The sequence below is a fragment of the Chaetodon auriga genome, chromosome 18 (genome assembly GCF_051107435.1).
Source record: "Chaetodon auriga isolate fChaAug3 chromosome 18, fChaAug3.hap1, whole genome shotgun sequence".
In the NCBI taxonomy this organism is placed as follows: domain Eukaryota; kingdom Metazoa; phylum Chordata; class Actinopteri; order Chaetodontiformes; family Chaetodontidae; genus Chaetodon; species Chaetodon auriga.
In genome coordinates this window covers 13418917-13437285 of record NC_135091.1, presented here as the reverse complement: position 1 = coordinate 13437285, position 18369 = coordinate 13418917, and the positions used below count along the sequence as shown (strand labels likewise).

The 18369-nt window shown below is 43.1% G+C and overlaps 2 protein-coding genes across 2 annotated transcripts; one reads left to right on the top strand and one right to left on the bottom strand.

Moving 5' to 3' along the window:
- Nucleotides 1-4729: 4729 nt before the first annotated feature.
- On the bottom strand, nt 4730-7228 carry fosab (v-fos FBJ murine osteosarcoma viral oncogene homolog Ab). Its single transcript, XM_076756828.1, has 4 exons — nt 6929-7228; nt 6295-6513; nt 6069-6176; nt 4730-5951 (listed from the first exon to the last, which is right to left on the bottom strand). The coding sequence occupies exons 1-4, from the start codon at nt 7061-7063 to the stop codon at nt 5250-5252; spliced, it is 1164 nt and encodes a 387-aa protein (XP_076612943.1). The 5' UTR covers nt 7064-7228; the 3' UTR covers nt 4730-5249.
- Nucleotides 7229-11908: 4680 nt separating this feature from the next.
- Nucleotides 11909-15252, top strand: LOC143336790 (protein c-Fos-like). Its single transcript, XM_076757131.1, has 4 exons — nt 11909-12204; nt 12788-13003; nt 13661-13768; nt 13954-15252. Exons 1-4 carry the CDS (start codon nt 12076-12078, stop codon nt 14653-14655), a joined length of 1155 nt encoding a protein of 384 aa, XP_076613246.1. The 5' UTR covers nt 11909-12075; the 3' UTR covers nt 14656-15252.
- Nucleotides 15253-18369: the final 3117 nt, after the last annotated feature.

Genomic DNA, 18369 nt, shown 5'->3' with positions numbered 1-18369 from the left:
AGTCACATATATAGTCACGAGAATTTCTTTAATTTCAGTCTCATCTCACTGTCTACATCAGTTGGCTCAGGTGACACATGACGTCACTTAAAAACGTGGTCTTACAGAGAATGATTAGAATTCTACCTCAATGTAAGACCACAACAGACACTGCTAACTCAATGGGGAACACAAGAAGCATCAAAGAGGGGCTCCATTATCTTGCTGTTACAGACTTCTGCTGGTACACTCTAAAGACAAGACATAGAGGAAAACTGAAGAGGAGCTTGGAACACGTGCATCATCTTGGGGGAACATCAGTGCAACAGCAAGGACCCTGGACTTGGAGTTGAAAGAACACAAGAGAAGGGAAGGGCTGAAAGTCTTTGGCCAGGAGTTAATGGATGGCCAGAGAGAACCAAGAGAGACACTACATCGGCCACCCGAGACCATCTTTGAAGAGATGCAAGGGTTACAAACCATCCATTCCCAAATATACATATAAATACATATACACATAACATAACATAACATATGACCAAAGTTGCACAGATTTTAACACCTGACCTTGCTTGGTTTGCTGAAGAATATAGTGACAGGCAGATGAAAGCTCTGAAAGCTAGTAAGCAGGCCTTTGAGCTCACATATAGTGACATGTTTTGTATAGTCTTGAGTTGTGCAGCTTGTTATGGGATACAGGTATCGAACCAGCAGTGTTTGCACCAGGTGTATTTCTAGTTGCAAGCAGATTATTTTAAAAAATAATGTAAATACTAACACAGACTCATTTGAGACAACCAGAGTTTCTGGTTTTGAGAATATATTACATAGATCACAGTGCATTTATGACCTGAGGCCCCCTAGTGGGTCAAATAGGCCATACTCCTGAGCTTGGTAATGAGAGCGTGGGAGGACATGTAATAACATGTAAGTTCAAGGTAGTGAAAACCACAGAAGAAAGATCTGGGCCTTTCATCTATTTTTCAAGATGAAAAAATAGCAATCTTACATGGCAGTCTGTGGAAGAAAATCTTTATCCAATGGAGATTAACAGCCAAATAACCCACAGACCTGTCTATAAATTATTGATTTACCTCTATCACTGTGCATATTTTAAACCCTCTTCCATAGAAAGATTGCAATGCTGCAGTTGTAAGATCTCTTTTCATTTTGCTGTACCTTCTAACTGTTCAATATTACCTTATTGATATTTATACATTTACAGTCAAAAATGTCTATAATGTTACCGTAACTGCCGAATAATCCATTCGTTATGTGAACGGTGAATCCAGGTTATGAAACAGACATATCATGCTCAGTGTTGGCTGGGGTATTTTGAGAGTCCCAAAAGCTATTATTTTTCTGTCAGCAGCTCAGGGATTACCCAATTACATATGATAGAGCTGTCCAGTTTCCAGGGAAACATCCTTGTTACTGATCCCACGAGACGAGACGAGGACACGCTGCTGTGTGGGGAGTCTGGCACTAAGTGAACAGTAATTATTGGATAGAGAAATCCCTCCAGTATTGTAGCTTAGTGCGTCAAATAACCTCTAAGAATAGCATATCGCACACTCCTCCATGCTACGGAGCTTTTAGTCCAGAAATGAAATTCACTAAACTTTACAGCCATAAACCTCTGACCAATCTACATTTTTACATGTTTTAATTATACTAAAATGGGAATGTCACACCGGCCATTAAGGCTTTCTTTGTTTGTAACCGCTAACAGTGATTTTCAGTCCTCAAATACATTCTGAATAATGTTCAATAAATATTTCCAGGGGTGAGATGGAGTGTGTGATCCCCTTGGAAAGTTACTTCGATATCTTACTATTGATTAACTAACCTTTTTAGCACCTCTGGGCACTGGTTCAGCATTGCACGTCATTATGAAAGTCCTACTTCAGAGAGAAGATTACTTCCTTAAATGAGCCTGCATGCTGACGCAAGTTTCAACACACCCTTCAACTGATTGCTGTCATTCTTTGAGTTGTGTTCGTTGTCATCTGCACAGACTGAAAAATACAAAAGAAATGCAGACAGACACAGATAAGAGGCCAGAATCCAGACTGAGTTCAAACCTAAAATTGATTTACCACACACTCCCACAGATGATCACATGGGCTGTGTCATAGGAACATAAACTTACAGAATAGCTGCATTATGTAAAATGGACTCTGTGTGTGACTACTACTGAGTAAGTATCACTCAGACAGGTGCTCAGACACAGACAGTGAGGTATTCATGGTCTCTTAAAGCTTTTATATCCTCTCTTGACAAAAAGAAAAGGTATCAGGGGATGAATATCTGTGAATATGGAGCTGAGCCAAGCTGAGCTCTTGTTGTCGTGGCAGGGAGGCGAGCTCGGCTGTTTCATCATTATTGTGCTCACAATTACACCAAGGCAGGGATCTCTGTCTGTCTCCGTGCCTGCTATCCTCATACACTCATAATTTTCTCCTATCCTCTTCCCTTGCCTCGCTCTTACTTTCCTCCTCTCTTTCTATCAGGCGTACACTGCCTGGTTCCTCCCCTGGGTTGCAGCACCGACGCAGGTTGGCGTCACAGTGGTCTAATTTTACTGCTGTTGATGCTGATGTTAAAAGAAGCAATAGGCACCTGCTATTTCTGCTGCTACCCCATCTCCCTGGGGCCGGCATAGAGGTATTAATAGACAGAGTTATTAGGCGCTGCATGGTCGCACAGAGAGGCTTTATTGAGGAAAACGAGGCTCTGCTAAAGTGCAAAGGAAAACAGAAAGGTACTCAGAATGCAGCTGTTACACAACAGCACAGTGCTACCAAAACAAGAGGCTTTCAGGTCGAGCATTTGAGAAAGCATTCTGCAAGCAAGAACCAAGGAGGTAGCATTGTACTTCTGCAACTTTTATTATTGGAACTATATGAAATGTCTGAATCTTTTGATTTGTGTCAAGTTGTACTTTGGAGGAGCAGGCCTGTATCCATTCAGGAAGCAGAGGAACAGCTGTTGACATCTTGGCCTATTGCACAAAAGGGTGTGTCCACACTGGAATGGCTCAAACGTCAGAGTAAGTTAGTTATTGTGTGATGGTAGTCTTCCACCCAGCATATCCCTTACGCGCACACACACCACGCATTTCCTGTACAAGCCATTAAGCAATCTGCCTTCCGGTGATTCTTTACATGGTGAAATATTGATAAAGGGTGAAATGAGCAAGTGAGGTGAAAGAATGACGAGTAGCAGGGAGCGGTAGGTAAGGTCTGATGACAAACTGCATTGCAATAAAGTCTTGCATAAATTGACCACCCATCCAGGCACATTTCAAGCGAAATTGTGTTGCTGATGAATTTACTGTCTTTGTGTTTATGTGTTCGCTTCTAAATAACAATTTTGTGTTTCGAAAGAAAGACAAGACAGGACTGCATTAGTCTAAACAGAACCAAGCATGCAACTCCCAGTTTTAACCTTACATGCACCTGGACCATGAAGCTATGAGTAGAAATAAAAATTCTAAAAATACAAAATTAAAAAGGTCAACTTTAAAAAAAAAAAAAAAAAACTTGTTCACACATCTTGAGTCAGCTGTATGTTTCTTGGAAAACAATACAAAAGATTTTCAGTCAGCTCTTCTGATCTGTCCATGGAAAGAAAACCCACACCAGTTCTGTTTGCCTGCAGCAGTATTCATTACTGCATTAATAACCAATGGAAAAACACTGTATGCTCCACTACTTGTGAATTAATTTTCTCGATCACCATGTTCCAAATTAGATATGAACATGTGACCTGCTTGTCATTCAAGACATTTTGATGTGACGTTGGCACATCGGTGCTAATCTCGGCCCAGCTGTGCTTCCAGAAGCGGTGGATTCAGTGTCTGATGACAGGGATGAAGTGGAACAGGCTGAATAAAAACACCACTTTGCAGACAGTCACTTTACACCTCATGCTCAGCTGTCTGTATGCCCCAGACCATTTGCACAAAGAATCGCTAAGGAAGTCCAAACTGCTGCCTGTGCCTTCATGAATTATAGCCGTGGACTCTTTTCTCGCTTTGTGCTGTCACTAACATGCGCGTCTGCCTTTGGGAAGTGATATTTTGTGGAACTCAAACCATCGGAAAGAACTATATAGTTTAAAGAAACGTAGATCGTGGTTGAAGCACTGCTTTCGGATCCTCTTCCGAGTTCTCTCGGCTATAACCGTGCGTGCGTGTGCAGCGGTTGTTTTGCAACAAGAACATAAAAAAAAACAAACAAAAAAAAACATGTCGACTCGATTACAGGGAAGAAATGTATGGCGTTTTTTCTATTCCCTTTGGACATGGGAACAGTCAAATCAAATTTTTCTGTGGAGAAAACCCAGAAGACAGTCTGAGACGTGTGTGTGTTCAAGCGGAAAAAGGTGTCTGACGGAGCAGCCCGTCTGCTTTCTGCTGGCAGACAGCAAAAAACCGACTCGTCCAAGCTTTGGGCACGGAAGTGCAACGTCACCGCGCTACGCTTGCAAATTTAAAAAAATGGAAAGAACGCACTGACGTAAGCGCCCTGACGTATAGTTAACCTTGGCAACAGACGGAACAATAAATAGAGCCAGTGGAGGTGCAGGAAAAAAATACAGCTATCCCTTATGGAGACTAATTTTAGACATTTTTGTAATTGACTGTTGAATGGAGCCACTGGAGCTGCTATTCTGTCTCCCTGCTAGTTATCCAAAATGCTTACGTAAGCGAAGAGCCACAGATTTAGTCAGACAAAAAACTGAATTGAAATATCACTATCTTTTATTTACATGTCTCGCAAACAACATTCACTTTACTCTCTCTGTAAAAAAATAAATTGAAATTCAATAAATTAAAACCACTATTGTTTTCACAGAAAACTTCATACTGAGATAGACCACTCAGACCATGGTTAACACAAAGCATGTCAGGTTTTTCAGTTTTACTAACAGTTCACAATTACTCTTACATTCCATCAACCAGAAAACAAACTGGATCAATAATAACTATTGCTCTGAACACACATCAGCACTACAACAAATATTGTTATCTAGCACCATTAAAATCATATATGAACTCATAAAACGACTAGGTGGTATTAGTTAAAACATGCTTTTTAACTTGCTACATTGGTGTAATAGGCAAGTATAGATGAAGGCAAATAAAATCAGAAATAATTTGCTTCCTGGTACAAGTCCATTCCATAGCCCTGTGATCTGCACATCTATCTCATACATCAAGAAAATGTGCTTGATAGGAAGTGTTATTGTTCTTGGAAGAGTCTTTAAAGGGCCAGCAGGGTGGGTGAGCTGAGGGAGTCGGAGGACTGGTCATTGCTGTTGCTTCCTCTCCTGTGGGCGATGCCACAAGTGGGGAAGGTGTCTGCCTCTGGGAAGCTAAATACGAAAGAAGACGTGAAGGTGGTGCAGGCCGGTGTGCAGGTCACCACGGGCGTGCACAGGGGCTCAAAGTCATTGGTACTGGTTGAGTTGTGAAGGGCCTCCCAGTCCTGAGTTGTGTAGAGGGAGTTGGACAGGTCCATCTCTGGCACTGACCGTGCTGTCTCCATCTCTGTCTTTGTCAGCAGATCCAGAGACTCCTCCAGGACGAAGGCGTCCAGGTCTGTCATCTTGACTGTGCTGTTGGAGATGGTGGTGGTGGGGAGGATGGAGCTGCTGCTGCTGCTGCTGCTGCTGCTGCTGCTGGAGAAGATCGAGTTGGAGGTTGAGGTTGAGGTGAAGGTTGGCTGGCTGGGTGTGATAGTGGATGCCTCTGGGATGGTGGTCTGTGGTTGGGACACCTTGGTAGAGAGGCAGGGATGGGCAGGAGACATGGAGACCACGGAGAAGTCCGTGTCCAGCTCTGAGGGGATTTTGCAGATGGGTTGATGGGCAGCCAGAATGAACTCAAGCCTTTCCTTCTCCTTCAGAAGATTAGCAATATCGTTCTGCAGGCTGGACTTCTCATCCTCCAGCTGATCAGTTTCCTGCAAGGGAGAGAGAAATAGAGGAAGTGGCATTAACTTGGCTGTCGGATAAAACGGCTATTAGCTTTGGCAAGAAATACATTTTGATGAATGACGGTAAATCTGTGGCATACTTACAGCTTGCAGAGTGTCCGTGAGCTCTCGCCTCCTGTTGCGGCACTTTGCTGCCGCCTGCTTATTTCTCTCTCTGCGGACTCTTTTCTTCTCCTCCTCCTCGGGTGTTATCTGCACACAATGCACGAAAAAAAGTTAAGCCTCCAGCTCTGTGATAATTAGTACACTGTAACATGGAAGTTACTACTTGTTATGTAAGACTTGAAGAATAAGGTCAGATCATAATTACCTCCATTCTGCCCTTCTTGGAAGAGCTGTGAGCCTTGGATGCTGCAGACCTCATGGCTGGTCTCGAGTAGGCGGGACTGGGGCTGTAGGGGTGAGCTCTGTGAGAAGGGGCCACTGAGGAGATCAAAGGCTGGACCATCCACTGCAGATCCGGGCTTGTCGAAATGGCTGTTACAGTGGGGATGAAGGAGGCACTTGATGCTGTCAGGTCAGTGAAATCCTGTGAAATGAAGCAAAAGGATCATGAGTGCATTTGGTATACTTTCAGGAGGGGGATGCAGCATTGCAGGATGTCTATGAATGAAGCAGGGGGTCTATAAAAAGCTAGGCAGTTTAAAAATATCCATATGATGTCAACTATGACGTTACATGCTCTCTGAGGAGTTTCCAGGTGGATGAATGAAGTTCGCCTTGCACAGTGTGCAGTGCAGGTCAATTGCCTATTACTATTTGTCTTCAGCAAATGTTTATTATTTAAAAACTTTATGCGTGAGCTTTCTGCGAATCTTTTAATGAATGCTTCAAGCAGCCTTTTATGCCCAAGCTCTTCCTTGCATGCCAAACCAAAGAAATACATGTAAATATCATGTACCGTATATTGTAATAAAAGCTTATCAACATGAGACTGGACGTACCTGAGATTGGGGCGATCCCATGCTGGAGTAAGATCCCGCTGGTGACGGGTAGTATCCCAGATTGTCCCCGGACGGGGAGGCGGTACTGCAGCGGGAGGAAGAATCGCACTCCGTGTTGAAAGCGGTAAACATCATCGTTCCCCGAAAAAAAGCAAGCAGGAAGATCCAAACAAACTCTACTGAAGAGGAATGTAACCTTGAGATGAGGAAATCCTTTTAGTAGGTTTGTGAGAAACTCAAAAGTGCCGCTCTCGATGTCTTTCCTCCTGTGGTTGTCTCTGCTATTGAAAGTTTGAATGCCAACCGTGGCAGCTCGGAGCCTTTTTATATCCTCAGAGCTAATGACGTCGGCAAAGGGGCGCGCTCCCTACCCGGCGCCGTGAGGAGGAAAACACCAAAACACCGACATAACAACGCGGAAATAATGGCAACTATTACTTGTATTTTGTTTAAATGCACTGAAAGCTAAACACACATTGTCAGTTTATGGTACTTAAAGCTGAAACGTAACCTTTTGAAATATAGTTTAAACTCACCCTCAAGAAATGGAATATTCCAGAAACGGGATCCCCAGTACGTCATTTTCCAAATATGGTGCATCCTGTAAAAGGGGCGGACCCTGCTGGGAAATACACCATCCGAGATTGGCCGACAGCGACATGACGTTATGCAAGACAACAAACACAGAGGCTGTTGTGATAACTGAAGAACTGGGATAATGGTCAGCAAAAGTACATCCTACACTCCAGAGTGCATAAAGGTAAATTTGAACAGTTGAACACTGTGCATTTGAAAAGTTTATTCAAATATATATACAGTATATATAGATATTTCTCATCTCTTACTAAGAAATCCATTAATGCATTTTTATAATTCACTAACAGAGCGACCACTGAGGCGTAAGCACACTTTATCCAAACCCAAAATACATTTACACTTTAACAATTTGTCGTTTGAGAAACTCTTGCACGGTCTATCAGGTGTAATGCTCTTGTGTTAGAAGTGACATTCAACACTACTCAGAGATTGAAATCTGCTTCTTCAGCATTGCATTCTGGGCTTTCTGGGGGCGTTTTAACAGGACAAACAACCTGAATCTGAAGATCAGACCAGCTTGGGCGGATCAGGAGCTCCCAGATGCTCCACCAACCATGCTCATCAGGGATCTGTCTAAACACGTTTTGGACCGTGTCCCTGCCAGAAGCTAATGCTGCAGTTTGGTTTGAGATTAAATATCTTCAGCAGTCACCATCAAAAAAAAACAAACGTCTTCATTGAATACAACGCTAATTATTAAAATAGAAAAACAGCCCGGTTGATAAATCTTTACACATTTATTCTAAATTCACAGGGAGGTCAAAGTTTCTGAACATGCAAAATGGAGAAGCTATATTCCTTCAGTAAAGCTTCAGTCAAGTATTAGTAATACAAAGAGAGTGATTAATCTGAAAGGAGTGTGCTGAATGTCTGTAAACTTTGAAGACCCAGATTTATAACACAGAAAAAATTAAACTGCAAACACACTAATAGTGAAGCAATCACTTCAGACGTTCAAGCCTCCTCGTTGAATGTCTGAATCTCATGTTCCAGCTTTAAAACTACATTCAACCTTTCAAATCAGTAATATTGTTTCGATATGTGATGGTAATCGAACCTCATAAGTGTCTTTTTATACTAGTATGCAAAAAAACAATAATTCAACAATAATCTCTAGTTACACTAGAGTAAAGAACTTCAAACAACCTCATGCAAAGAATTTCGTGGCTTGGCAGGGGACTAAAGAATGTGCTTAATTTGCGTGCAACCCAAAACAAGTCTGTGAGAACGTACGCTAGGAACACCATAAATTCATGTCAGAGCAGACATACTTGCATTGACAGTGTATTACGCCCTCAGGCAGTACTCGTACCCTTTGTGTGCAATCCAGGTGAGGGCGTGTTTGGTGGCACAGCGAGCTGATAACTGGTTTGTTGCGTGTACTTTTCCACGACAGCAGTTTCTCAGGGGCGTTGAGCTCGATCATAAAGGTCTTCCCCTAACGTTGTGGCAGAGGGATTCCCTCTGCAGACATTGACTTATATGAATCACTGAGCTGCAGGTTGACAATGAGACAACATTCAGACTTGATATTGATCTTCACATTAGTAGTTTAAATCATCCATCACCCTTTTTCTGTAACTATAGCCCCTAATGGAGAAGTATGCCTCCAGAACAAGCACAAGGACCCTGACCAAATTTTTGCTGGTAGTTTTTTGTTGTTAATGCTTATTTGGCATTTATAAAAAACTATAAATGGGTGAAAAGCAGAGCAAAAACTCTGTCTACAATAATCATTCTTACATTCACAGTAGTTGTGTGAAGTTTTCTTCTTTTATTGCTTTCTTGAGGGTCCTTTCTGGAATGCCCCTCTTTACTAAGCAGCTATCTAAACGATGTAGGCCAACAAGCTACAGGTTGGGCTGTTCTTAAAAACAGAATAGGTTTATACGCATTAACGTGACATCAGTTAACTAATATAATAGTGCCATTGTGTCAAAGTGCATCGATGCAGGTCAGAGGAGTTGTGCTCTTTCCCGCGCTCGTGTTTTGTTGAACATTCCTGGTTGGCATAGCAACACTCCACCCCTTCGCGTCAGTGACGTCCTCATTTTGCATGGCAACAACGATCGTTTGTGTTGTGACGACAGATCACTCAGCAGCGTAAAATCAATCCCATTCTTCGGTGTCGCGTGCGACAGAGGCCCCATACAGTACGTCATTACGTGAAGGGTAATTTCTGGCTCCAGGAAACAGTGTCGGAGTGAGAGCTCTGTCTGTGCTGCGGCTCTCAGACGTGCGCTCCCTCCGTGTTGCCCGTTCAGCAGCGGAATGAAACAGGACACCAAACAACCCGTGTGACTTGTGGATTGTTTGAGTATATTGTTTAACCGGTTGGCAGGAGCAGCAGCCTCCAAATCAATAATGCTGACCTGGACTATTAGTTCTGAACAATGTTGTTTTAGTTCTGTAGAGGAAAGAACAGATGTACTCAGAGACATAGCCTCAAAGATGGGTTAACAGTTAGCATGTAGGCCACTTGATGACTCTAATAATGTAATGTAGTTAGTGAGCATAATAACAATAATGGGAAAAAAATCAATCAGATCAGTTAGTTTGCAACAACACAGAGGAGGGCTTCTTAATGGATGGATGAGATAATACAACTTTGGGTAAAGCATTTTGCATTGGAATGTCATTTTAGGTGAGTTACACTCCCATTTTAAATTGCCCTACTTTATCTTGATTTGATTTTATTCACCTTTATAACAAATCTTTAAAACAATCTCTGGGACATTTAAGTTTGGTCTAAGATTATTTACATAGTTGCAGTCGTGTTAGGAGCACAGTCAACTTAAACAGACTATTTAACCTAAAATTTACATGAACTTTGAAAGCTAATGTCACGGAGTCTAAAAATAAACTCCGCCGGTCTGTGCACATTCACGCTCAAGTTGCTTTGATGAAAACAAGTCTTTGAGCTGCAGTGAGGGGCGTCTGCAGTTATGTCCGACCTTTGAACCCCCTCTGGTCTTGAGCCGCCGGAGACTGAATAGGCTCAAGCCGACCACCTAATGACATGCCGGTAAACAAACCCAGAGGGGGCTGTGACTACCGGGAAGCAGCCGGGAGCGCAGCCCCTCTGAGCAGGGAGAGGCCCCCCTCTATTCATCATCTATCGCTTTCACTTCGGTGGATCTGTGAAGTCATCTGAAACCTAAATATAGCCTATACAATCCCTTTTCTTATAGTAGCTGGATTAGACCTTACGGGAATAACGCTTACATCATTGGTGTCAATAAAATTGCATCCACACATCTGATTAGTGTGTGTGAAAAGCAATGCTGTTGTCTCATCGATGATCATCACGAGGAAATCGGCCATCAAATCAATAAATGAGGCGTAATATTCTAATAATAGTTAGTGTGATGTTACGAATTGTAACGCCTTCACAGATCCATATCTGCTCCTCAAGAGCTATGTGCGTCCTATTGTTGTCCTAAAAAGGTGGGTCATAAGTGCAGGGGTTTGCCCGCCTCTCAGCGCCTCTGTGGACATTCAAGGCGCAGCTAATGACGCTGATATCAGGTAAATGCATGACGGGCGAGCTTTTTAGCGCATGTTTCACTTTCTTTTGTGACTGTGAGTGAGTGGGCCACACACAGCCACACGTCCGTCTGCGCGCTCTCCGTGCGCCACAGCGCGCCCCCCATCCCCGTTCACCGGAATCACCATATATGGCTCGACCGGTCCACTCGGCGATTGGCTGCTTTACTACAGCGACAGTTCTGTTGCTGGAGCTCTATTCATGTGCACAGACAGGTGAAAGGCAGTGTGATGTATGGATGGCACTTCATTTAGCAGCCCATAAATAATCAGCTGGTGTGCTGGAAGCTGTGTGCATTAATTAAATCATGCTGGGTCTCACAATATTGTATAAAAATAATAAATGGAGGCAGCTTCTATAATATTGCACCGCAGCCTTTATAAAGTACACCAGCATTGTTATACCCTGAGCGATTCGGAGGATAAGACCAGGCCCACTGTTCTAAACTGATTATTCAGATAGTGCAGCGTTGTCACCTCCCTTAACCTGCAAGAACATTTTCTGCCGCCATGAACGCGCCAGTGGCATTAAGATACATGTCGTGCACATATGTGGACAGAAAGGGAACATAATGTATATGATGCAGATGCTGCATACGTGAAATGACGTAGTTCATTCATGGCGATGGGCACCTCTTGTAGGCGGGGGTGTCACTTAACATATGCTTGCTATTTATTGACATTCGAGTTAATAAAATAAGTTGACATGAATAGACCGATGATATTGCTGTTCAGACATTTATCGGATTTCATTGTCAAAGTGGAAAACATCTGCTCGCCTTTTTCCCCTCTTACCTCTCCCTCTGTAAAATGGTTCAGTCTCGCCACACAGATTTCATTCATAAAATTCCAGCTCACTATAAAAGGCGGGCCTCTCCACAATCTGCACAGTTACCATTTATGAACCTGGCAAATGGAATATAGAAAGGTGTTTAGGCGTCAGTGTTCTTCTTAGATTAGATAGACTACTAATATCTTTTTATGCAGTCATTTTAGACGAGACCATGCATCCAGACTCCAGCACTGAGTTCGACTCATCGTCCAGCTGTAGCACAGCATCGCCTGGCGGGGACACCCCTGGGTGCAGCCAGCATCCTCCTGACTCGCTTTCATCATCAGTGGACAGCGCCAAGGTAGAAGATCGCCCAAAAAATAATCCTCACAAAACGAAATCTTCATTTCATTCTTCATGCATAATGCTGATATTGGTTTCAAAAGGCTAATGTATAGGCCTGGGTACAAAATGTTCACACACATATCTAAGTGCATTCCATAGACAGCTTTGACAGGATTACTGTCCCGTGCTGAAAATGAGTCTATACAAACACATAGACGAGCTATACAGTCTCCATGCATGTGTGCGAAATCCGCAAAGACAGCGCAATAATATGAAGTCTTATTTCAGGGAAATGGTTTGTAATGCACTTCACACAGACACGTCTTGGTCGTGACCTTTCATTTTATAGTGATGAAGATCATGGTGATGATGAAAATGAGTAATAGGGATGTGATGATAGGGCATGTAGCTGCTTTTGATGGATTCGTAGACCGTATTGGTTTTGTATTTTTTGGCATTCCTCATCCATGTGATTGATGTACCATTTAAGCACATCTAAAGGTCAGCCACGAACGTGGGTCCTCGTTCATCAGATAAGCTAAATTAGTGTTTGACAGCATGCATATGCATGTATCAGTGATGATGTTCTTTTTTAATAGGATACTGAGACTAGTGCAGCAGACTCCTTTGTTCCGACTGTGACTGCAATCTCAACCTCGCCGGATCTAAGGTGGATGGTGCAGCCGACAGTCATCACATCTGTCTCTCCGTCGTCCGGCCGCGCAAAGAGCAAAACTCACGGCGCGAACCAGTCGTCTTCCCGGGCAGCTGCAAGCAAGGCAAAGCCCTCCACCAGGAAAGGGCTGAAAGACAAGGTATGCAGGAAAACAGGGTGGGGAGGAGGTGATGAAATGTCAATTTCAGAAATAATGTGACAGGTAGCCTATCAATTAATCAGTCAGTCAATCAAGAAGTCAGTCAATCAATAGGTTAAGTCAGTCCATTGAGCAAGCGATCAAAGGATCCGTATAGTTCTTCAGTACTATTCTATCCTAGTCCTCCCCACGACACCTTTTCTACTTAAAGAGGTTAATATGAAAACTGAGTTATCGCGATATTGTCAACAGGACGTGAAAGAGCCATCGATTGCTTTTACTGTTAGAGTAAAATTACTGTAGCGAATTGTTCAAATACATTATTGCGGAGAGAAGCGCAGAAGGGGAATGGATTTTGTCAAATTGGCGCAGAGGAATTACTTTTGGAGCACTGTTTGTGGACGGCACGGGAAATTGCATAAAAGTGCGCGTTCACGTGCTTGACTAGACGGTGCCAGTGGTGCAGCATTTTAACGCCTGAACTGAAAGAGAGCCTGCATCGAGCAGCTCAGTGTTCCCAGCACACACTGCACCGAAGATTTCCTTCCCCTGTCTCTCTCTTTTTTTTTGGCAAGTGAAATGGTGTTGAAGAGCCAACTGCTGATATGACAAAACTTAAGCAGGATGCGCATTTAAATTGCCCATTTCTGATTTTAGCCTTCCAAAGAGGAAGAGGAAAGGAGGAGGATCAGGAGGGAGAGGAACAAGATTGCTGCAGCAAAGTGTCGCAACAGACGGAGGGAGCTGATAGACACTCTGCAAGCAGTAAGTATGCGGTTTTCTGAAAACATACAGAGAAAATCCCCACGGCACATGTACACGATGTACTGGCATGTCGGCAGTCATTAAAGATAACAGGAGTACATCAGGGCTGACTGCAGAACACCATTGGGTGGCAGTGTTTTCATGCTCCTCTCACACTAAGTCTAAATTTTCCCTCCTCACCTCAGGAAACCGACAGGCTTGAAGACGAGAAGGCTGTCCTCCAGACAGAGATAGACGAGCTCCTGAAGGAGAAGGAGAGACTGGAGCAGGTCTTTGCCTCCCACAAACCATCCTGCAAACTACCTGCAAATGACAATGAAAGTGATGAGGAGGATCATGGAGGCGATGTTAACACGATGCTGCAGGATCCTCCGGCCTCCCCACAGCTGCTGTCCATCTTAGGGAATGAAAAAACCCCAGAGAGCAGCACCGCCGCTGGAGAAGCCCCCGTTGGTCAAGACGTGGACAGTGTCCCTTGCATCCCTGCTGCAGCCATTCTGGGGAACTCCAACATCCTCCTGTGCTCCAACGCGGAGGAGGAGGCCCTGGAGGACTTAAAAGGAGATGACCTGGATGACCTGGTGCCCAGCCTGGAGATGGCGGTGACCTCTGAGATGGCTGCATCCGTCCCTGACATAGACCTGAGCAGCCCCTTCTGCCTCTCAGACTGGGAAACCCTGTACAAATCTGTGGCGAATGACCTTGAATCTTTGAGCACGCCAGTCATGTCTTCCAGTCCCACTTGTAGCAATTACCGCACAGTGTTCTCCTTTAATTACTCTGAGATTGATTCCTTGGCCGAGGGCTTCGAGAGCCTCAAAGGCAGCCTTGGTGCGTCTGAGTTAATGAAAGATAGTCTTAACTCTCCAACACTCCTGGCCTTGTAAATGCAAAGAAGTTATGCAACGCAGTGATACTGTAATTGTATTCTAACCAGCCAGCAAGCTATGATCTCCCTCTCAAATAACCTTTTGTAGTGTGAGTTTTGATGTTGTGTAAACCTAAACATCAAAGGCTGTGTAGATGACATGTTTTCTGTGACTGTAACAGGGTTGACTTCTTCCATACCGCTGGTGCAAGTCTCTCAGATAAGACTTTGTGCTGGTGACAAAAATGCATGCAAATACAAGTCATCCGTACTCGGAAAAGAGGTGGTATCTTGTGTTTCTGAAATCCCTAAATGTGATGTGAAGTTAGATCACTCTCAGTAGCCTAATGTGTGTGTAATACTGTTGACAAAGTTGTGTTGTAACAAGTGAAAATAACAGGGTTACTAATGTGTAGTGTATAGGTGTAACATCTTGCTGTAAGGTGTCCCCTAACTTGAGATTTCCTTTCAAGTGTTTCCATTCAAAAAAAAAAGATCATGCCATGTACTGTATTTTATCAAGATGTATTTTATGACATAGTTTATTTTTTTACTTATCAAAAATGATCAGATGCAAAAAAAATTGTATAACGCTGGAAATAAAATAAGACGACCGAAAACAATGTCTCACTGTTGTTGTCATTCAGTCATTAAATCTGGATGTTCATCTGAAACAGTCACACACAGGGTTTATTGTTCCAGAGCACTTGGTCATATCGCATGATCTTCATCAGCGGCATCGCAGATGTTCAGATTTCCTTTTCTTCTGGAGCACTCTAAGGTCTTTAAAGAGTCTCAAGTGATCATCAGCTTGTCTCCTCACATATGCTGAGGAAGACCATGAACTGATGAATGAACTTTGTGGACAAAAAGACCTTAAGTGCTCTGCAGGGAAATTTGAACAAATACTATTCCATGACAGTGCCATTTCCTGATCCGTCATACTTCCATGCATAACGTGTCTCACACCATCCCTTCATATGGTATGATGATCATATCATGTGGCTGAAAGCTGCAGAACTGCTACTAAATGGACCCTGTTCTGAAATGCTATGCTATCAATGAGCGTTTCCCTCAGCTTTTAAGCACAACATGGATGAGAAGGGCTCAAAACAAGAAAACTGCAATGACAAGACAACCGTTCAATCTCCAGCTGCTGATAAAGGTTAAATCATATGCTGCGATAGCTTTAAAACAAACAAACAAACAAACAAACAAACTACAAAATAGGGTCACGAATTAACTATTTTCAGCTCTGTATCAGAAGATGACAGCGGGCCTAGTTTTGGATTCCGGATTGCATAAAGTACAACCGTCGTGGACTGGATGGTGTTTAAAAAGAGTGGGAGCTGCAGACACAGCAGGTTAATGATTTATTCACAGCTCGTTCTCGGCTTCGCTGTTGTCAGGTTCAAGGGAATCCGATTCTACAGCGGCACAGTGCGTGCTGTGTGTGACGTCAGCACGCGACTGCCGCGTAGTCTCACTTCCCTTGACCATGTTTGGGTAATTGCAGTTGTTTTGTTTCCATGGCGACCGGTGTCATATTTCGTGGCCGGTGGATATTACCGGAAAAAGACGAAGCAGGCGCGAGTGCTGAGCGTAAATAGACGAAACGTTCTCATCACGTGCCCGACGATAATTGATCCAGCAAGTCATTCAACGGAGTCAAAGCTTTTCTCGGAACAGCAAACAGGGCATTTAATGACCACAGCCTGTTTGGTTTCGGTCTTCCGCGAGCAAATAATGTTTCAAGGCAGCAATAACGCCGCAGTGGATGCACTTAATGTAACCACATTCAGCCCAAAAGAGGACATTTGATTCGTTTACGCGTGCCAAAGGATTGTTTATTGAACGTTTTACAACACAGGCTATCTGCCATGTTTCCACAAGTATATGAGAAGTGCCGTTTGTCTTTTAGTCAGTAGGGGGAGCTGCAGCGCACCAAGCGACTGTGCTTCCCCTGTACGTGCTGTGTGTGCCTGATGTGTGCCCGGTTATTTTAGAGTGATGATGGATGGATCTGTCAACAGCTCTGATGTTTACTGACTCACTCTCTGTCCACTTATTCCATCCAACGCTGTGTGTCCAGCAGCGCGATGCCTCTCACCTCCACAGCCTGTTTCAGAGTTGGAAAATATCACAGAGCTGCTCACAAGCAACCATCAAGCCACAAGCTGAAGGTGTGAGGTGAGCTTGACGGGGAAGAGGTTTTATTTTTGAGCCCATTGCCTGCTTTTGACTGAAAATGATGTAGTTTTCATGTAAAAACTCACAAAGGTCCTCAAGTGCATGCACATTACCACCAAATGTAGGCTATTTAAAAGGAATCAAAAGTGAAAGTACTGTATGCATCAGAATGTCCCCTGTTAGTGTTATATCAGTGTATAATATGTTCTTTCAACATGGCTGATGTTTTCTGATATGTAAACAGCCTTCACATGTTGCAGCTGGCCAACAGGGAGCTAATTTGCAACATACTTTGGGTTGTCTAACCTATAAATAAACAACATAACCATTACAGCCTGTATGAATCTGCAACCATGGCTGCCAGATAAATAAAGTGCAATAAAAATCCATTACTGTCCACTAAAATGTAGCAGTGGGTGCAACATTTTTTAGAAGAGACATAGCATGAAAACAAAATACAAGTAGCTCATACTTGTACTTTAGTGCAGTGTTTGGGAATAAGCATTTAGTTACAGTATAGCCATAGAGTCAGACTGAGTTTGTGTCAATCAGTTTCATTTTGTAGTACATTTTTTTAATGTAAATCTTAACAAAATCACTATAGTTGTCATATTTAAAGTAATGAAAGATGAGATTTTGAAGAATGAAGTTTTATAAAAAATTCTCATGCAGTACATATGCCTCAACATTGTACTCAAAGGCCTTAGACACCCATGTTACACCCACATAACCGTTTTCAATTATTTTGTGGTTAAAGCTCCTTTCACGACTGTGTGGGCATGTTCAGACCGCTTGATTGACATGTCGCTCACTCTCCTGATACAGTGGTTGCACCTGTGAGGACGGGACAACTTTCACCTTTACTGTTATTATTTATTCATGAAGTATGGTGACCGTACATAATTCCCATCACGCCTCTGTCCTACCTCAAGTGGAGGAGAGGTCTAATCAGCCACAGTGTCTGAAAACACTGGGTGTGCAGGGCCTTTAAGTAGAGTACTAACGTTTTGGCTTTTTGGTGTAGTCGAGTGCCATGACAGCATGAACAATACCAGGACCCTGAAACTGAAGGAGCTAAATGGAATTCTGCCATCTTTCATGTCAATATTCAAACCCATGCTTTTCCTGCTTTCACATATTAACATGTCAGCATCGCTTTTGAAATGAGGAAATAGCCCATCACGGTTTCGATGATCTACACTTATCACACAGTATCGACTGACTACACAACTGTTAGCTTCTCCATTGTTTCCATTCGCTAGTGCTTTTGTTTTGTTAGCCTTTTTTTGTGTGTATGTGATATGTAGGTTATGTTGTTGTTTATGTCTATGTTTGTTTTTATCTAATATGAGCTGTGCATTGAACTGACCTGACTAATTAATAAAAAAATAAAACGTGGTGAAGTTTGAAGGGCGGCTCCCTGTGCTTGCTGCTGTAATGTTGGATGATGAGATTACTCCCAGCAGCACTCTGTAATATGTCTCACATTGCCTGGTTACAGATCTCTATCTTTCTATTATTTATTGTGTGCTCACTGTTTCCA